The sequence below is a fragment of the Ptychodera flava genome, chromosome 7 (assembly GCF_041260155.1).
Source record: "Ptychodera flava strain L36383 chromosome 7, AS_Pfla_20210202, whole genome shotgun sequence".
Taxonomy (NCBI): Eukaryota; Metazoa; Hemichordata; class Enteropneusta; family Ptychoderidae; genus Ptychodera; species Ptychodera flava.
In genome coordinates, this window is record NC_091934.1 from 31,058,665 (window position 1) to 31,080,845 (window position 22,181).

General features: G+C 37.7%; 3 protein-coding genes across 4 annotated transcripts; 1 reads left to right on the forward strand and 2 right to left on the reverse strand.

The window, feature by feature from the left end:
- Nucleotides 1-992: 992 nt before the first annotated feature.
- LOC139136198 (uncharacterized) lies at nt 993-19,027 on the reverse strand. The gene is made up of 4 exons (XM_070703939.1): nt 18,938-19,027; nt 18,183-18,210; nt 1,722-1,892; nt 993-1,406 (listed from the first exon to the last, which is right to left on the reverse strand). Exons 1-4 carry the CDS (start codon nt 19,022-19,024, stop codon nt 1,378-1,380), a joined length of 315 nt encoding a protein of 104 aa, XP_070560040.1. The 5' UTR covers nt 19,025-19,027; the 3' UTR covers nt 993-1,377.
- On the forward strand, nt 4,224-9,302 carry LOC139137246 (uncharacterized). The gene is made up of 4 exons (XM_070705238.1): nt 4,224-4,539; nt 5,842-6,072; nt 6,478-6,720; nt 6,996-9,302. The coding sequence occupies exons 1-4, from the start codon at nt 4,456-4,458 to the stop codon at nt 7,257-7,259; spliced, it is 822 nt and encodes a 273-aa protein (XP_070561339.1). The 5' UTR covers nt 4,224-4,455; the 3' UTR covers nt 7,260-9,302.
- LOC139137245 (uncharacterized) lies at nt 8,551-16,916 on the reverse strand. Of its 2 annotated transcripts, none has more exons than XM_070705236.1 (12): nt 16,424-16,916; nt 15,397-15,531; nt 14,512-14,574; nt 14,183-14,290; nt 13,255-13,600; nt 12,775-13,057; nt 12,194-12,430; nt 11,933-12,009; nt 11,642-11,746; nt 10,853-11,073; nt 9,304-9,468; nt 8,551-8,992 (listed from the first exon to the last, which is right to left on the reverse strand). In XM_070705236.1, the coding sequence occupies exons 1-12, from the start codon at nt 16,603-16,605 to the stop codon at nt 8,743-8,745; spliced, it is 2,172 nt and encodes a 723-aa protein (XP_070561337.1). In that variant the 5' UTR covers nt 16,606-16,916; the 3' UTR covers nt 8,551-8,742. The 2 variants fall into 2 exon arrangements, with proteins under 2 accessions (XP_070561337.1, XP_070561338.1); XM_070705237.1 differs by lacking the exon at nt 16,424-16,916 and adding an exon at nt 15,106-15,194 and having other exon boundaries at nt 15,397-15,521.
- Nucleotides 19,028-22,181: the final 3,154 nt, after the last annotated feature.

Genomic DNA, 22,181 nt, shown 5'->3' on the forward strand with positions numbered 1-22,181 from the left:
AAAGCCCCTGCATACAACAACCATAACAGTCCCAACTCTTCGATCACCCAATCACATAAGGCCCCGAGAATTGCATCTTGACTGAAAAAGCAAATATTACTTATTTTTCCCAATAGGTGTCGTTGGAGACTGGAAAAACCACTTCACCGTTGCTCAAAATGAGCAGATTGAACAGTATTACAAAGAGCGACTTAGGCAACACTGATCTACAATTTGAGTGGTAATAAGTGACCCTTTCTTCATGGAGAGGGTAAAACATAACCCAATTCAATGGAAAGCTGTCTAAATAAATAATACCATGGGATGATGTACAGTGTAATTTCAGAAGTTGCACTTTAAGGGTGATTTTACTTGTCAGATTGTATTGCACTTGCAGAAGGGTTTACTATTTCATGGATGCTGATGGCATTATTTTATTCTAATTGTACCTATTAAAGCCTCTATGAAAGATCATGTTCATGCCAGACATTAATTATTTATAAGTTGGGCAGTTTTCTGACCAATGTTGGTCACTTAACGCACAAGAGATTGAACAAAGTAGTCAATAGTTGCATTTTTTTCGGCATGACAATACCTGTTACTTTAAGTTGGCTAAAGTAGTCTACCTAAAGTTTTAGCAAATCTCAATTTTGAATTTCACTAAAAAATAAATTGTAATTTCTGTTTAATGTGTCTCATCCGTTTTAATATTAATTCATAAATTACACTCAAGGGTCATGATACTGTTATGGTAATACTGTAGATTTAATTAACGTTTAACTTCAGGAGGAGGTTTTATCAAGGAGGTATAGGAAAGGAGTTTACTGGCGTTACTTATAGTGACACGAGTCTGTTGGTTAAGACACAGTGCATTCACATATATGTATGACACAAGCGATAGCTAGTTGGCTCGAATAAACGTTATATGGCAAATATTAAACGTTCCTTGTGCTGCTTTTTTAATATTATACTTTTTTGGGGGGTTCCATTCACATATTATACTTTTTTGGGGGGTTCCATTCACAATTACGACTAAGTTCAAGGCTTATTGCGATATTCATTTTTAACAATCATTATTTCAACTTTCATCAATCGCCAAAGTACTCTGTAGCTAGATACAGTGTTTACGTCGGTTGTAGGGGTCCCTGGCAACCATTGGGCAGAGTTGTGGCGACTTCCACCCTTGAAGCGAAAGTGAAGTTATTTAGATGATTATACACCCGGAAGAAAGACTCTTTCTCAGGGGCCTCTTGATTAGTGGAATTGACATGCCGGAAAGGGTATATCCGTGTGGTCTTTTCCCCTAGTCATTAAGACCTTGCACAACGTTACGTATATGCTTGCTATTTAATCCAGTCTTCGTCATGCTGCATGTAAGTTGTTTCGTCTGATGTTCTACTAACTGTCTTCATGCAGACTACATTTCCCTGTGTCGAAAAAAGCAGAATATCTTGTCAGTAAGTAAGTATATTGTCGCTTATGAAATCAACAGAGTTCACTGCTAAAAATTTATAGAAGCTCAAAATACGTTCAAGTGACTTTGTGGTTTTGATAACAGAACATGTTGTACATATTTTATGTTTCCGAAGGAGATCAAGAACATTACCGCTTCAATGTGCGATGCTGATGTTGTTATACAGGGAATAGCTATATGGCTCCTGTGTTGACCTGAATCAATGAAGACTCTTCCCCCCTCATTTTTTTTGCTTTTGATGAAAACAACAATTTGTGATAATTCATACAGGAAAGGTCGTCGATCCTTGGTCTCCGGCGAATGATGGAATTCCGTGTGTACTCCACTCTCCGACAGAAGCGCAGGATGATGCACACAATGCAAAGCGCCACGGCAATCACAATGATCAAACCAGCGACGGTGGAACAAATAACAATGGCAATTATCGTACCATCAGACTCTGCAAAAAATACATAAACAGATAAATAATGATGATAGTAATCATCATCATCATCATCATCATCATCATCATCATCATCATCATCATCATCATCATCATCATCATCATCATCATCATCGACAACAACGATGATACATGTAATGATGCTATTGATGGTTGTGCTGTAAGAAATTAACTTCCGTTTGATGCTATTACAACTGACCTTTAACATTTTGTGGTATTATCATGTAAGATTTGAATAATATTTCAGCAATTGAAGCATTGCATGTACTTTGTGATGCTGCAATCACAAATACTGGATAAAGGGGGTTGGAGGAAGTCAAGGTGGAATTTGAAAGTTCCGGGTGAAGTGTGTGTGTGTGTGTGTGTTGGGCGGGGGAGGGGGTGTAACGGTTTCAATTTGCGCTTGGTATAGGGGTGGGAGCTAAAAATATTTTGTACCCTATTGTTGTACATATTCAGATTCCAGTTTTGTAGGCAATTCAAGAAAAACATTGAATGAGTTGCTATGCTACGAAATGGCTGTAATGTAATTGATAATCAGACGAATTCTCGAATCATTTTATAGCATTTCAAGACAAAAATCTAAAATAGTATGAACTCCATTAGAGATTCATGAGAAAAACAACAAGTAGACCTTCTACCAGGGGACAGAACCTGCGACTGTTGATATTTTTTTCAATATTCTACACAATGTATCAATTACAATGTCTTGCTATCTCCTTTCATCTTGCTTAAACACACAATATTCAACTTGACAACAAAACTTGTATATACAATTGTTGTTGATTGAATTGGAGTCCACGCTTCAATTAATTTGTCAATGATAAAAATGCACAGTACACATACGCAGGCGGTGTTGATAAGCTTAATTATCATATATTCTATGCCTGTATCAAATTTCTCCTAATTGTTCAGAGAGTACTACTACGGGCCTATATTTAACATGTTAAAATTAAGCAATAGAGCTCACCAGCATCGGTATAAAACGAGATTTTGACCAGTTTACGACATACATGCACGAGCGATAGCGATTGCATATATGAAGTGAACTGGTCAAAACCGAGTGTTATACCGTCGCTGGATGTGATTTATTGCTATTATATCATAACATTATTATTGAAATTAAGGCATGGAATGTCAAAAAAAAGAAAGATGTTTGCTCCTTCTTAGAGCTCGCGAGTGTGTCATTCGTGGTATATCGCGAATATACCACGGTTCTTTTCGCATCTAGACCAATCAGATCACTGTATTTGCGCCATCAATACCAGGTATGATATAATAAGCTTCGGAGACAAATCAGATCTCTCGACCAATTAGATCGCTGTATTTGGTCATCAATATACTGGTATGATATAAGATGAATCATATTTTCACTGTAACCAGAACCACTTATATATAGGCGTATGCGTTGGTATGTTCATATAAGCTTACGCCACAATCATAAATAGCTGTAAGAACAGAATTTCGGACACTCCGTCAACATTTTGTTGTTTTCTTTCATATTTTTGGTATTGCCAACGCAGGCTTACCAATTTACAAACAAACGAAGGCATTTGAAACGTGTATGTACTGCGACCGACACATTTCATCGTTCGCGGCCCTGTCCGTGTACTGTGTTTTCATGTCGTCTACCCTGCTGAAGGGTACAGTCCTAGTCGACATCGCATTGTAAGACAGTTTCCTGTTGCGAGCTTAATATCTAGGAAGTGAATGATATCGAGTATAGCCATACATGAGCCGTAAAATCCGACTACAGCACTGCAAATACACGACAGATAAGGTGCGCGTGTGATATGCTCCCGATTCGTACAGTGACTCAGAGAGGTCATGATCGTGTTTCGCTTAAGTTTCCGACACAAAGTATAATATAATCCCGAGAAAGCAAAACTTTTGTGTGGGTCGTTTAAACAAATTAATTGAGTTCGATTTACTACGCAAGCCAGTAACGGGATATACAAGTCGACGATGTTAATATCATTCGTACTGCAGCAAAATGTACAAAGTAAACGTGAACGAGTTACGATGTTATGTGTCCGCATTTTGACTCGTTGCGACGCAACTCGTCAAAATACGGATACATCACTCGAATACGAAGCGATTTCGATCAAACTTCGTGTAATTACCTGTAATACTGAATATTTAAATATGATAGGGTGTGAAAAAGAGAGATTGGAGGCGGTACAAGGATCAAATATATTGAAAATAAAGATTGCAATATTAATAAGTTGTTGTAAATGTATGAAGTGTTGCTTTCTTTACACTCTCTAAAAGACTTTCGAAATATCTCACACAGTTAGGTTATACATCTAGCGGTTTTTGACACGAAATATTAAAGTTGCAATATGGATCAAAATTGTCAATTATTTTTTGTAAAACTACAGCGAATAGGCCATACTAAGGTGAAGTACTCTTCTTAGATAGACCTCTCGCCACTCCCGGCACACAAACTCGTTCATTTTGATGCGTTTCGGCCGCTTAGAAAAGCTGTTTTGTAAACAAACTTTCAAAACAAAAACATTGGGATTTTCTGCTGTACACGTGATCAAGACCGCCAAGATTGATGACGTCAATGATCTCCTCTCTCTCCCTGAGAAATTGTACACAAGACTCGAACAGCAATATTGATGCAATGGCGGAACTTGAAGTAAGTAATGAATAATTCATAGTAAAGTTTGCATTTGCCAAACTTTCTTCGCTTCATTATGTTTCGAAAAGAATACGAGAAAGTCGGCCTGATGTGAGCTCGGCCAGTCGGCCTGTCGGAGTAGTCGCCGCGGCTTGGAAGAGATCGTGAGCTTGGAGTTGTCGGCAATTTAACCAGCTAGGCCAGTCGCGGCGGCACGTAGATGTAATTCTAACTAAACCGTAAACGATGACAACTTCCACACAGTCTGATGAAAGAAACTTTAACCTACGATGTTCTGTAATTAATGATGTTTAACTTTTCGATCGATCGTACGCGGGCGATCCGCAGAAACACGTAAGTAAATACGTGTTCAGCATGGACCACGCGCTCGCTGTTATTGTTATCATATCCAAGCCATAAACAGAACAAAATAAAGTGTGGAATCAATATTTCAAGATCGCATGTGTGTGTATAAGGCGTACACTTAGGATGTTTGTACTTCATGAGAATGGAAATGCACTAGTCTGTTATACATGTATGACGAAACTTTGAAAGTGGCCAGAAGTAACCGTGCCTTGGCCGACGATCCCACTGGCCGACATAGCCGTGATTGGCATCGACCGAGCTCACAACCAGCCGACATCTCCGGAAGTTTCGGGAATGTAGTGTAATAATATGATAAAAATTAAAGCTGTGCAAATGATTTTTCTCATCAATACATCAGCGACGAATGTGGTACGGCATCTTCCGGATCACCGTACAGATCCAGACGAGATTGAACACAAATTTTCTGCTACCGCATGCATATACTACCGTTTCCGAGAGCGCTTCCCTCTCTGTACATAATCCTCTCCCCGTTGTGTTATAGGTTCCTTTTTCATTATATTTTGACAAGAACGTGAAATTCGCATGCTAAATTTATTTTGTCGAGTTCAGTTACTTTATTTACCCGCCACTGCTGGCGACCGGTAGCTGCCTGACAGACAGGCTCGATTGAGGTAGATGAGACTAGACCGTCGTTTCTTTGCTTATGAACAAAACCATGGCTGTTACACATATTACAGGTTCCATATTATTATGGCATGGGAACATTCTTGACTGATTGTTTGCTACATCAATCACAGACCATAAAGAGGGTCCACGTTCATGCTGATGGTCAACTGGCTGCCATCTCAGACTACAGCTTGTGGAACTGAGAGTAGTGCTATTTTGATTGCATCACGCCACAGATACTTTTCATGGAAAACGTTCTTGATGAAAAATTGAGTAATTTCAGTGTTTAACGCTTTTTCATTGTCCATGAATGTTATTTAATGGCAGGTCAGCATGTCAAGTGCTACCTCAGACTCTGAAGAAGAAAATCCTAACTGCAGAGGGGGGAGAAGACAAAGAGGGAGAGGTAGAGGGAGAGGTAGAGGGAGAGGGAGAGGACACAGGTTGACAGCTGGAAATAGAAGTGGACAAGTCAGACAAAGACAAAGGGTAGTACAACAGGCAACTTTCCAAGAAGGCACAGAAGATCTCTTGGCCCAGAGAAAACAAAGGATTACAGTAAGTACCTGTCTGCAGATATCTTCCTCGGTGAACAAACATAATACACCAGACTGGATGCAGGCCACGAAGTTTTACATTTTAGCTATATCCATGTGTCAATACTGATAGCTGGTATTTTTCAAAGACGAGGAATTCTCATACAGAAGGGCCTGCTTTTTGGAGACAAGTTTTTCTTAGATTAAAATTGTGACAAGACATGTGCAGTTCAGTCAAGTTTCGATGTATTCAAATTCTGTAAATGGGGACTGGAAGGTAACTTGTTTCTGGAGATGTTTTAGATTATACAAGTTAAATATTGAACAACTGCATTTGTTCATTATTGCCATAATTTAATTCCAAATGTCATCAATACTGCAGAGTTTTCATGTTTGAAATGACCATTTATTTCTCTATTCAATCTAGAGACAAGTAAATAACATGAAAAAGGATCAGTTAAAAGATCTTGTTCTGAAAATGGTGGATCAGCAACCAGGCTTGGTTTTTAATCTTTTGGAACCAACTGAACACAAGTCTGGTGGATACCATCCACCACCTCAAGCAGGCAAACCTGACTGGTGTATCTGTGGCAACTGTAGGCAAATGCCAACAGAGAGGGAAAGACTTTGCTGTGAGAGGCTCCCACCTCACTGCGTATCAAGGCTGGAAGTAAGTTTCATATATTCAAAACAAACAGAAATATGATCAAACATTCAGTAAGCCTACAAGTCTAAATGTGCCAATAAAACATTTAGAGCACATTGGTACATTTTTGCTGCAGAATTGAGTAACACCATATGAAAACAAGCAATTTAGAATAATTTTCACAATGTGAGTTACTAAATACAATGAAATTGATTTCTTATTTCATTCTCTCTGTGTGGTGTATACTGTGTATGTATTACATACCAAAATTGTATAGCAAAGCTTTTTTTTTATTCCAGGAGTTTCAAGTTGTTGTATTGAATGAGCTGATTCTTGCAATTGCTAGGGCATATAGGAATGACATATTGGCTATGGATGATGAAGACGACCTGAGTAAATCTAATCGCCATGCAGCTTATAGGCAATTCATTGTGTGGCAACATGGACGTCTTGGTGCTGGCAACAGATGTGTTATACCTAGTTGTTGTGTTTGGGCTATAAGGGATCGCTATCCAGATCCCTATGGCCAGTACACAGGATTTCATCCATCTCGTCTAGAGTAGTGTATGATCTAGCTACATGTACTTGTTGCAACATTCTATTTGTTGATATTTGACAGGACAGTAGCTTTACTTTTGATGCTTTTTTCACTGGTGTATTTTGATTGTCACATCAAGTTTATATTCTTGTTCTATTCAATGTTGTTTACATTTGACTTTTAGTCAGGACTGAAATACACTTGTCAACAATAACAAGTAGTCTATTCATATACTGGCAATGTTGACAAGCTGAATACTGTGTATCTCAGTAACAGGGAATAAAACATGAACCTTTACTTGACATTAAACAAAATATTGAAAAACATTTTGCTTTTGGCCCAATTTTTTGTCTGTACTTTACTATGATTATCAATTGCAGATCCTTACGTTACCATTATTATATCTCAAGTTCAAGCTCGCATTCCTGTTATACCGTAATATGTATTTTGCACACATGTTGCATTCACGAACTGTATTTGGTATATCAGTATTAGGCCAAGAAAAATAAAAAGTTTGTTTCTCATCCCAGACATATTGCAAAAATGATGCAGTGACGCATCTTTTTTCTCTCTCAATGTTTATTCTTCAGCCAACAAGAACGCGCAAAAACATGAAAAAACATAGGAATGCATGCAGAGATAAATGCACAGCAGTGTTGCTGTAGTATTTTTGTATAGCAACAGTTCTGCAGTTTGACTTTTAGTGCAGCAATCCACAGTTTTGACAGCTTAATAGAATAGTGACATATGTCTACAGTTCTGAATGGAATGTTAGTGTCGGATATTTTGTGTAGTTGTTTTATAGAGCACAGCGTTATGCACTATCGTTGCATATTTTTGAGGGTTTTTTCATTTTATTTCCTCATGAGCAGAAACGAAGGTTTATGCGGCGGGTCTAAATTGACGCACGTGAGGATGAGAAACAAACTTTTTATTTTTCTTGGCCTCAGTGAGTATAAGAAACAAGCTACACTGATGGATACAACAAAAACTGAAAGTCTCAACAAAAGTTTCTGACTGTTGTCACTTCTGGTAAAAACTGTAAACAAGGATGAAGTGGGCCAGCTTGTACAAACATATTTCAGGTAACACTGAATTGAGCAAAATTAGGACTAAGTTTGAAAAAATGTCCACAAAAACTACATCTCATGGCAACTTTTTCAAGATATTGTTACAAGGAGGCATATCATATCAGATGGTGTGACATCACCGGAAGACTTGACTTTCAAAAATGTTGTAACTTTATAGACAGCTGGTCTCTGTCATTTGTCTTTGCACAGATCAAGATGTAAACTGTCACACTGAGAATCAAAGGCTCACATATATACCATTTAATGAGTTCAAATGTTACAAAACATGAAACTTTTAAATCCTGTATTTGTTTGCTACACAGTCACTGTATTGTACCAGTTGACTCCAGCATCCATAAGATGATGATGGTGGAATTTCTAGAAGGAATACAATACAAACTGTGCAGAGCTATTTAGTTTCAATGCTTGTTAGTGTTCTCACGATCTGCGAGCAATTTGCTCTTGCACCAAAGTTGATACTGGTGGTGGTATTACAGGAGCTAAGTTTGCAGAGATCCTCCTTGGGTCTGAGTCTTCAAGTACCATTGGTCGATACATTCCAACCTCATCAGCTAGTCTCATTTGAATGACAGCTTTTTTGAGTTCTCTGATGTGGGGATAAGTCTTCTCTACCTTCAGTGGAGAGGCTATCCATCGCCCACTTTTCTTGTTGTAGATTCTTTTATACCTAAAAAAAACCAAAAAAACATTTACCTATTTGATGATTTTTTCAAAACAAAGTTTGTGCCTTGCAATTTCTTAATGTTAACATAGTAATGGATTTAAGATAGAGCTACACATTCATTTGCTGTATCTCCTTGTACTGTAACATCACAATGTGTGAAACTGTTCATTTGGCTGGCAATATACATTGTTGTTCCTGCCATATATATCACAGAGTTCTGACATGACTCTATACAATCATGTACTTGTAGTCTTTTTTTTACATAACTGTAGGTTTTTGCTTGGCTGAAACAAAATATATTGAGTTTAACTTACATGATCTCACCATGCCTATTCTTGTTAATGTTTCTGCTGTAGTGAATGTTATGATCAATTGCTGCGAGACGATTTCTTGCTCTATAAACCGGCGGTGTATAGGCAAACCTCTTACTAGCATACTGAAGTATTTGCTGCTGAAAATTTTCTAATTCACCAGTTTCCCTGCCAAGTGACAGAAGAGTAGACTTCATATACAAAAAAGATTCTGAATGATGATATGTTCATTACAAACAAATGAATACAGAGAAAAATATCAGTACTATTCGTGTGGTATTGCTGTATTCATGTGTAAGCAGACACACATCAATGATGTGGTATTGGTGCAGCAGACACAGTAACACCAATTCTAGAGAATACACATAACAGAAAACATTACAGAGCTCATTAGGAATTGAGATATCACACTTTGGAAACAAGATACATCTCTCTCAGTTCTTTCACATCATGGTACACCTCTTCTCCTCTCATCTTCCCCTTCCCCTCAAATCAACAGCTCAAGTTGCCCATTGTAACATGACACAGCAACTTTCTACAACAGCATGGCTTTCTAATTGTTTAAAATTCTCATGGCATGGATGGAAGCTGAAATCCTTTGTGAAAGTCACTGACTGATGGATATAGAGTTAGTGAATAAAACATCAATTTTTTTCTTTATTTGCAAAAATAAAAAATGTAAAATTTCACTATATTTGGAAGACTGAGGCAACAAATTTAAATTTTGGGGATGACATTCACATAGGTTTGCTGGTAAAGGATTGGACTTCAATGTTTAAGCATGAGTTGGTTTTAAAACTTTATAACTCGCCACGTTCTCATTCCGTGTCGCCATTTGCCAGATATGTCATGTGGCGAGAAAATAGATGTCTAATCCTGCTGAATCTACAAAAGTGACGTCAGAGGATATTTTTTGAAAACCTATTTCCCTGGGGAAATAGTTTTGACTAAATTTGGGCCAGTCACATGATAGTGTTGTCTGCAGCTTTGCAACAATGGCAGGCGACTAGAATGTGATGTGTGTCCGGGATGTGTGACAAACCTCTCTGTGTAATGGATTTTCCACAACATTCCAACAGCGTAGGAACTTTAACAGCTCACTGACAGAAAAGATTTAAGTGCAACCAAGGATGTTGCTAGGTATGCTTACAATATTTTTTGAAAGAAAGTGGCACCATGTACAACTGTAAGCGCTGTGGAAACATCGCCCAGTAAACATGTCACAATGGATTGTTGCAGTGCAAAATATCAAAACACATTATACACTACAACATAGTACAACATGAGCGTGTGGAGTGTTATAAAACGCCTGTTACCCAATCTTCATTCGGGCTATAGTGCCCGTTTATTACCCTCGTGGCTATGTGTTACTAGAAACACATTGCAGTAGCCCTCAGCCTATGGCCTTGGGGAATAGCGATGTGTTTCTGGTAACACACGGCCCCTCGGGGTAATAGTGGGGTGCAATTGCCTTCATGACCAGGTAATACTGGGTTGGTGTTTAATAGGTCATGGTAAACACTAATATTTATCATCTATATAATGTTCCTACCTTGCATTCAAATAAAATGGAATCTTCTTCAGGAAACGTCTATCAAAGATGATGTTTCGCAGAACTGAGTGGGCTTTACTGTTCTTTTTTAACCATTCCTTCTCCTCATCAGCATTCTCTGCCAAAGGGCCATGGTGACAATGGTTAGATCCAGTTGAACCAATTGAAACTATCCACTCGTGTTCGTTGATGACGTGGTGCAGAACACCACCCCACATTCCCTGTGATCCGAAATAGACAAGGTTACATGTACATCTACTGTACTAATACACAAACTTTAAAGTGTTTTGGTGCAAACAATATCTACGTAAACACAAGTATTTGCCATTTCAGAATGCATCAGTAATGCAACGCATTCCCAAACAGCATTTGAGAATTCATTCTAATGGTATTTTCATCAATAATTTTTCAATGAAATCACAAAAAATTCTGGTGCTAAATTTTCACATCATGGATTACTTGTATTTCAGCTCCTGCTGCTTTAAATAACACTCAGAATATCTGAACGCAGAGTCATAACTGAAACAAGCTATCAGCTACATGTAATTCATCATCTCCATGCAGACTTACTCCTTTTTAAGCTAATTTGAAAAACAAGTAAAAGATTTGACGTCAACAGCAACTGAGAAAGACTTTGAAATAATATGTGTACACAAACGAACATGAGTAGTGGCTGGGTTTTTACCAGGCTATGAAAATACATGAAAATGTCTAAATGTATTTATTTGATATGAAACTAATCCAGTTTGAAATCTCTCAGGTAGTAGCCCGTTATAATGCAAAGCTCACCCGAAATTCTATTTCACTGGTGGCCTTCTGACAACAGTACCAAAAGTGGTTGGCAATATGCTTAGCCCACTTTTGCAGCATTCTGCACTCCCTATCTTGACCAGCCTGAAAAAAATGCATGCATTGACATGTTATTTGGTGTTACATGAGTGAGTTTTGTTCTCATGCTTTTTTCATACATTCATGACTACACATCTGCTACAATTGATCCAAGCATTATTTTTTAAGGCATAGAAAACTTCATTTAAAATTGTAAATTGCCTTATCTCAAGGCTCCACTGCCAAACTTACCTTAATAATTTTCTTGGTGAGGTTTTTAGCAGTATGCCAAATGTCATGAGAATGCTTCAGTTCTGGATAGTTAGACTCTGCAAGAAAGAATTACATGTTCCTAATCAGCTGAATGTCTACATTTATAAAGTGTTACTTCATACATGTAGAGGTTCTTCATTTTAGAGGACAGCCTTTCAAATTAACACACATGACAATTTTGCTTTCTTTCATTATTTTTTCTGCAATTTAGTGTATACAATAATTTGTGATCTCACTCACTCATCTCAGCTCCAATTTGTGGATGGGCATCTGTCACTACTTCTGAGATCTGTAATCCTTTGTCCTGAAGTTCTTCAATTCCTTGTTTAAAACATGCTTTCTCTAAGTTGGTTGACTTTTTTTCAGTGAATCTCTTATCTAGTGTTGTAAGTGATAAGATATCCTTTGTGCTGTTTTCCATGAAAGTATAGGAGCAGTACTGAGCAGAATACCCTGGGGAGTCCATTCTGCCGTCACCTGAATTAAAAATAGAAATCAATTATTCTATCGATGTCGTATTGACGTTGAATGGCACATGCATTTATGACCAGTATCTTTGCATAAATTCAATCTCACACATTTTGTTTTAATATGTTTGTTGTTCCACCAAAGGTTCGATTCACAGATATCTTTTCACCATAAATATGCTGAACAAAGAATGAAAAAACTGACAGTTTCTTCATATTGCTAAAATTTCAAGAAATGTGATCACTTATGAGCACACACCTATACCTCGTTTTAGCTGGAAGACAGTAAAGGTACCCTACCACTTGACAATGCATTGACATGCAAAAGAAGTATAACACATCAAATGTACTTACCAAGTAAGATTACATCTTTGCCTTCATATTTACTGAGGAACTCTTGTTGATGTTGTAGCCAATATCCATCTATGCATGGTACTAAGTAGTGGCGCTGTATCCGATAGAAAACATCAGCTGAAAGGACTCGAAGATTCAGCATCTTTGCCAACAGTTTCACTTTTCCAAAGTTATTTCCTGACATGAGAATAGCACTGGCAGTTAAGATGTCACCACTATGCATTCTTCTATTGAGTATGGGCTGTGAACACCAGCAGTAGCTCAAATGACCTTCTTCACATACCTGCAAGGTTAACAATACATATATCAAGATAACAATTCTAAATATAACAAGATTTAATAGAGGATGATGAAACACTGATTGTGCAAGTCAAAGTTAAAAATATGAAAATGTAAACAAAGTTTCCATGTGCCAAAGAAAGCTGGCTGATCCATGAAGAGAACATTTCCAGTACAATTTTCTTTTCACACAATACATACCCATTTCAGATACAGAGCTGATCCTCTGTAAAATGTACGTATTTGTGGAGTGCTCTTACAGCTGCCAACTTTACACTGAGAACTTGGCCTTTCCCTAGCTAATTCCAAAAGCTGATTTACAAATGCCAGGCAAAATTCTCCATCCAACAAATTGACAATGTCTTCATCCGTGCTTATTCTTGGTAAAGAAGTCTGACTGCCTTCTTCATCTGTGTCCTCAACAGTATCTACCTCCTGTCTCTCTAAGCTATCACTATTTTCTTCTACCTCCTGTCTCTCTAAGTTATCACTATTTTCTAAGTCCAGCAGCTCACTATCAAGGGGAATACTATCAACATTCACAGGCCTAATGCAGGGTAGAAATAAAAGGAAAATGCTAACTGCCATATGCTAATAAGATTGGAAACAAAAGACTAAGATTGGAAACAAAAGACTAAGGTGTCTTTGTGTATACTCTTAATAATCTGAGCTATCTATCATCTGGCAAAATTAACATCACTAACCCTTTTCCTGCCAGACAGTAATAACTGTATCACTTCCACATCAGCCAAGTCAGTAAAAAGCAGTATTGAGCCAAAACATGACGTATTTTCACCCACTTGGCTTGGTATGTTAGAGCATCTTTTGTCCAAAAAAAATCAAGTTTCCAGTATTAGTTTTCAACAGCCTTCAAATGTACAGTATTATGTTAAAATACATCATATGGAATACGTTGTGTTTAATTAATTTTAACCATCTTGACCTGGTGGTGAAATATGGACTTGGCAGGAAAAGGGCTAAATATGTCACATTTGATAATGTGATGGAGCATTTGTACTTTTGCAAAGAATATATGAAGTGCTCAACGATACGAATATCCTTCTAAACTCTACATATCTACCTTCCCATCATCTGTACTGATCATAATTTCTTTGAAAATAAACATTACCCAAGCATGATTCGAAAATGTGGCATGTAGTCAGGATCATCTTCCATATCAGTATCATCAGCAGAGTCTAAGGATGTAACTTCATCACAAGTGACATCAATACTTAATCTGTAACAAACATAAGAAACAGTAATAGAAAATTTGTAGTGGTTTTGCAATTAGTTATGATTGAATGAGAAACTCTGTGACAAGCTTTACTGGACAACACAAAAAACTGAAGAACAAAAATTTAGTTTCCCTTTCTCACTATAAGGTATGTATCGAAATCCTGGTTAGATAGGTTATACACATTGCCAAGAAATTCTCAGATGAATTTAACATTGACTTACTCAAATGGATCAAGGAAGGACTGTGACATGGTCTTCTCCACACGGATTCTTTTAGCTTGACTACTGTCAAAGTGTGAGATACAAATATGTTCCAGTGTTGAGTAACATAAAATAATGACATCATTCTTTGTAATTTTTCAAGAAGTTGTTGCTTAATTGTGTACATTGATCAAGGTTTGCCTTCAAAATCACTAAGATTAAGTTGCTTATCAATCTAATTGGACAATCAATTCAACCAACATGGCAAAGTGCACCCCTCCCTGTCAACAAAGGGAAGGGCCCTTTACTACCATATCTACTCATTCTGACTCTTTTAATTCATTATTTACTACAACTGTATAACACCTTGCAACCAAGCAGGAGACCATTCAAAATTTTATCAATACCTCACAAGTACACAATGAATCTTCAAGAGGTTTTATACTAAATGGACTTTTGAACACTATTAAGAATATCTCGTCAATACTTCAATAAATACAGTGCTTTGTCGATTAATCACAACACAAGCAAGACAAAGAAATAAGTACAGTATGTCCTGTGAACGGTATCAGCACAATGTTAGCGCTAACAAACAAACATGAGTGTATGACTTACTCTAGCTTGAATGTATCCTCATTTTCAGAGGCTGTTTCTGTTTCACTATTTATATCTTTATTCCTGACACATAGGAAACTGTACTCTCTCTGAATTTGAAGAGTAAATGATTTCTGTTGAAAATTAATTACTTACAAAACTGTACGTATCATTTTGAAGCACACAGACTGATTCTAGCAAATATTTGAAACTGACAAAAATGTAACACATCTGATATCCATATAGCAACACCAAACATCAGAAATATTATCATGCAAGACATATTATTGATCTTTCTATGCGCTAACTCACCCATGATTTGAAATCTCCGACAGATCAGGTTCATGTTGTCTCTTTGACTCATTCACAATTGTCAGATTTGGTGCTGGAGTGGATGTCACAATGGCACTACAGTGGGCTTCTCCAATATGTTGGTGTGCATAGTACCTGACAAAAAATTGTACTGTCATTAAAATGTTTGCAATACCTTCTTGTTGGCAGTAGCCAAGGTAAAATATTGTTACAGTAATCGTGTGATGTCTGACTGAAACAATACTGCAAGTTCAATAGAATTCATTGCATCAATGTACCCATGCCTGTGTAGGTTGGAGGGGAGAGATATACCTGACAAACAAACAAAGGATGGTAAATAACTTACGTAGTTGTGTTTTTGAAAACGATGGCATTGCCTACACTAGTTTCGATGATAATGGGATAAAAAGTAGTCCAGGGACATAAATTTAATGTTGTATTTTGCGGATTAAACACAAAACACTGATTTCTCATCATCACATTGTTTCAAATACTGTTCATTCTCTGAAGCATGACCGCGTTGCCGTACATTCAACACCTTCTAATGATACTATTGATAGAGGTTGTGTTTTGCCCACATCATCACATGGAAATACCGTTATATTATCATGCCACTATGCACAATTTGTCCATGCTTCGATTAACTACAGACCGAGTTCGAGTCCCCTTCCAACTCTATACTGATACTCGGCCAGCCAAGGTCTGCAGACCAGAAATGTGCAACATTTGATTGAGTGATAGTCAAAATCACATTGTAACGCCCGAACGCCTGCTCTAGCTCCATCATACCATGGATGTAAAAAATAGATGATCATACACACTACGGAGAACAGAAGGTGGCTACCTCTGAGCCTTGCTGTCGTTCCCTCGGCCACAACTTTCCCCGGCGATGACTAAAGAACTGCTGCTATCGCTCGCTTGTAGTAGTACCTCCCATGCATGCTGACATGCTTCAGACACATTCAAACAGGACGTAAAAATCACGGTCCCTCCACAAAATGATTCAAGTTACCCGGATTCAACTTACCAATCGATTAAATACCTCGCAACATCAACGTGGTGTGCTAGTCCCTTGTCACTCTTTATCTTCTTCCATCTATCAATCTGACCAAAAATGTTTATTTTGCCGGCGTTTCTTGCTGCTTTCCTCCGTTTTTTCGTGGAGTCGGTAAGGAGAGATCGCCCAGATCGCTTCACTATCGCTGCCATGTCCACACACGTGTACACCACGCCACACTTTCGCGAACTTTATTATACACCCAATACGCATGCGTGCATAATCAAAGTCTTGAAATGACGTTTCAAATTCTGCGCCGTACCCCCGGAACAGGACGCAGTTCTGTACGTACCAAAACTGCAATTTATTCGATAATTAAATCTGATTACTCTAATTAGAGTCACCTCCGCGTTCCGGTTAGTGGTCGAATCTTCAAGTGGAATGGCTACCGATTTTTCGGGAAGGGTCCACCGCCGAAATGTAAACGTTTAAAACTGTTAATTCTGATCCATATTGCAACTTTAAGTAAAACACCAGGATCTCAGTAAGAAGTAGATTTGTGTAGAACGCAGGCATACATACGCCTTATATAGGCGACGATATCCACAAATACACTAATTGTGTTTTACGAGCATGTTTTTTTTAAAATTCAGTTAATTTAATTGGTTGCAACACTTTACCGCCCTCTTTTGATTTAAATTAATGAACGAATATCAAAATGTCGCGTGATGATCCGGTAACGTGCAAGTTATGAATATTTATTGTGACATGTAAACTGAAGATAAAGAGCTGTATTGATACCTATGATTGGATGCATTGTTTATATTCCCGTTTCCAACAATAAGAGACAGAACAACGACCACGACCCTGCTATATTATCGAACCAAACCTAGATATGGGAGAAGCTGGATCTGATGCGATGGTATCTATAGGCTAGTCGACTTAGAAATACGTCATGCTGCGTGTAGTTGAAACGAACGTAAGGTCTTCATGGAGTCATGGCTTTGAATGAATCAAGACCCCGAGTAACTCTTAGCAAGCCAAAACTAGCATTCCCCTTTCCATCAGAAGAGTGTATGAACAGAAGTACAAAATATTGAGAAAATCATGGGGGGAGTTATCCCCGTAGCATCAGTTTCGCGATAAGATCCAATATGGTCAATCTTCTTGTCATTTTCCCATTAAATCGTTACAACATCGAACACATTACACATGTATTAACAATCTAATTTAACTGAAACGTCTTCAAATAAAGCATAAGTGTTATGAAACTTTAACTGAAATCGTTAAATTAACATCGACCACATTACACTTCTTCGAATAAAGCGTAACTGTCATGAAGTCTTTGTGTTTAAGCACTGCGGATGTCACTTCTCATTACTTCCGCTTGGTGATGTTTTTAATCGTCTGCTACATATGGTAAAATATCAAAATGTACACACGTCATTAGAAGACAAGAAAGCAAAGCAGACGTTTTAAACTCAATGCGCCTTTAAAAGGTATACTAAAGACACCTCATGTGAACTATAACTTAAAACTTATCATTGGAACTGACTGTGTCAGTGATAATGACGTGTTTAGATCAAGTCTTACTTCATCATGTTTGTAGTCGTTAAATGGATCAGACTACTGGGATTTACATCAATAGCTTCGACGAAAATGCATATATTATTACTAGCAAAGACTAATCTGCTATCAAACCAGATTAAACTGATATATTAAAATGTCTTTACAGAATGGTGTAGGGTGTATAAAGCCATACCAGCAAATTACTACAAAGGCCACTCACCTGCACTTCTGGCGTCAACAGCCACGCCCTGTTGAGAAATTGTTATGCAATGATTTTAACGGAACTTCTGAATAATCAATTTTGCCACAATACTCTGATGAAACTACTATGAACTAAAGCTTTGCTATCGAAGTCGACAGTCATATGAAGGTTCATATTAAAGACATGTTTTAATGCTAGAGAAATTGAATACTCTCTTCAGAATAGCTTGGCAATATCAGTTTTTGATCCGAATATACCCACCAATATTTGAATGAAAAAAAGTCTGTCAAGACGTGACTGTCTTTTTATGTAAGTTCCAGTCGTGGGCACCTAGGAATATGCCAAACTGCCAGGTTTATAATTTGAATACATGGTAAATATTTTTGCACCTCAACGAGCCTTAGCGCTTTGCCGTTATGGGGATGTCATTTTACTGATGTAGAGGTGAATAGACACTGAAATGCACTAATGACGGCTTTGGACGAGGAAACAATATCAAACGAAATATCTAACTGGAAACTGTGTTGGAATGCAGGTAGTGTCGGTTATCAAGAATGTTCTGCTCTCCATGAATAATGCTTCTGATCCCGAGTACGTCTTTGGGAATCACATAGAAGCTTAAGTACTATGATTAAAAATATGGCCGCAAAAATAAAGCCTCGTCCCTCAAATTCCCATCAAATTCTGCCAACAATCTTTCAACGATGTCTCATGCCAGGCCTTACAGTTCAATCAGAATTATTGTATATGTGTTGAAATATAAATTAACTTACTAGTAGTAGCATTGTAGACAACAGAACCATTACAATTACAGTTAGGCCTAAAATGTTCAACAACTTGTCAGTTTGTGTGGTACCCATGTTTCAACTGAAACAAGAAATGTTAATTAAGAGTGAAGCAAATGTGCAATAGAGTTCTTTACAGGTCATTAAATGAGAAACACCGTCAGTAGAAATGACCTGTCTGTGATGGAAGAAACTGACATCACCATACATCACCCAGTATTCATTGTGTTATACCTAGGGAGGCAAGACAGCTGATTGGAGAAGACCCGAATCAAGGTTTTAATAGGCATGCATGATGACATGCTAATGAACCCGAGATTGCATACATTTTATGTAGTAGGCCAGTCAAAAGGCACCACGAGGCCTCTTGGCATGGAGTGCGTTACTTGGTGACCTAAACGCCTTATGTTAGGTGTACGCTAACATACAGGTACCACACAATCTTAATTATTCACGATGATGTATCAATAGCCTGAGAATCAACATGGTTTCGTTTATGCTAGTCAAGTTTGTTCAGGCAAATGAGAAGGCAAAATTGTTTATTTGAAATTTCTTGTGATTAGAGTTATAACAAGCTATCGCTTCACAACAGTAAATTAAGTATGGCACGGGCAACATGTTACTGTGTATAACAATCGGTTGTTTTAAGAATATTGGTATTAACAAAGATGTTTATATGCACTACAGAGCTGTTTCTGTACATGGCTTCGCTGCTCATACGACTTTACATAACAACGTGATTCTGCTTATTTGCGTACACTGAGTGCGTGTCCATGCGTCTCGCGCGTGTATGTCGTCTGAACGAGAAGTGCTAGGAACAAAGAAACAATTCATGTTGACCTAAAAAAAATGTGACCTTATGAAAAATACGTGACCTTATTCATGACATGGTAGAGTGCCATTCTGAAAACTGTTCAAATATGACATCTGTATTAGCGGTCTGACATTTCAAAATCGTGTATACACATATCATCCATATTGAATAAGACTTATTCAATATGGAAGTTGATAGTGCGGTTGAAATTTCGACATCACTTTGCAATTCATTAACTGTTGTTTACGTTTCGCAACCACCGTACGGCTTTACTTGCTAAACAACTTGAATATACCACGTTACCTACTTCTACCGATATCTTGTTCGGCCCGGTGTACAGATCATGACGTTGGTCGAATTGTTTTCAACAAGGCTTTGCCCACACGAGAATTTAAAAATTTACTGCACTGCGTACGCATGGCCTCTATAAGCGTGTGTTGTATAGTTGTTGTTTTTCAAATAAATAATCGCGTGAACCATATGAATCTGTCATGTCTTCTTAGATTAACCGGTCGTGTATACTGAAAGATCATGACATGGTCTTTGAACCGATGTGTAAACTCGTTTCAAGCAGAAATAACGGGATTCCCATGTTTATTATCATGTCAGAATGTTAACGACTCACTAAAATTGTCAAGTCGTGGAAGGAGGATAAAGTGCTTTCACAAGCCGCAAACACCGCTAGCCCATAAGACATGAGATTTCAATACAGGATTACGTTACAGATCGTGCTTAGGCAAAAAAATAAATTGTACTGTTCCGATAACACGGTTTTCAAAAATAGGGTAGCTAGGTCGGCAGGAATATTTTTTTTAACATAATTTTTTTATTTTTAAATAGGCATTTTTCAGGGGTTTAGGGCGGTCAAACACTGGCCACAACATTTCTAGAAAAATATACCATACATATAAAAAAGACATAAAAGACATCCCCGTTTAAGCAAAAATCAAATGCCTAGTAACGAACGCGTGATTTTACGGGTTTTTTTCTTTTTTTTTACTTCCGTGTTTACGTAGCTCTAAAAAGTTTAGGGTCAGCATGTAAAAAAATAGGGTAGGGCGGGTTATCAGAACAGCACAGTTTTTTTGTTCGGCCTTAGGCAAACGTTTTGTCTCTATTACTTAAGCTCGATCCGTGAAAAAAACATGGAAAAACTGAACAACTCACCGTTCACCAAAAGTAGCTTACCTATATTAGAGATTTGCCGACCAAGTGAAGGAAGGGATTGTTTTCAATGTGCATGACAACATAATTATTGAACTTTAACCCCGAAGACAATATTGTAATTCTGAGTTGGAGGGTACTTAACTCAGTTATCTGAATGCTTATAACGTATACGAACTCAAGACAAGTAAATCATGACCCTGGTCATCAACTGTCGATAAGATGATCTCGTTTCTTATTTCGATATTTTAAACGCACTTTTTTCAAGGTTAATAACGCCACTTCAACTTCTGAATACTTAAAACGTACTCAAGACATGTAAATCATGGCTCTAGTCATCAACTGTCGATATTTCAAATGTTTTTTCAAGGTCAGTAACGCCACTTCAAGTACTGAGAAAAGGATCCTTTACCTAACAAGCAAGCCATCGTGTATTGACGCCACATTACAGTGCCCTTCGTTCAGTCTGACTTTGGTCCTGTCAATGTTACAGATCCCTGATCAAGATATGAAGTGGTGAGTCATTTTGTATCGCCTGGCAACTGTAGATGTCGCTCTTATGGCACCAAAGAGACGACAAGATGTTGATAGCTACAGGAAATGACGAGCGGCATGATCAGATCAACATTAACACTGATAGCAGATGCTTTTTGTCATAGCTTCCCTTGAATCAATCCTCGGCATTATGATATGTTTGAACGACACATGCCGTCCCTATATGAGACATATGAGAGACCGAATATGAAGGAAGAGTTTTAAAAGTTCTTCATTTGGATGATATCTGGTCGAAAAAGAACGGATATCTACAGTGCCAGAATAGTATCTTCCCGAGAGCTATAAAGGGATATACAAGAACACTCTCAAAGTGTTGAAGTGTACTTTCTGCAAACAATTTATCGATGAAATATTCGAATTTGCCTATCCCCCCTATGTTTTGTGAATAGCTTTACAAACCCTGTGATCGACTTAAAATGCGACAGTATTCTACGTCATTGTATTAACTGAGATGATTAATCAGTGACCAGATCGTGAATAAAAAAGGCCAAAGGTTGATGATTATACGTCAGTGATATGAACAGGTAAAATGTAAATAACTTCAAAATATAAACACACGAATCTCTGTCAGATACCTCCAGTAATTTTGCTACACACTCATTGCAGTCAGGCGATACGACATAGAAAGATTGTTTTATGTAACTTTAATAATCACCGCTTCTTATGCAAGAGGTTGAAGACTTTAATACTGTCGACATG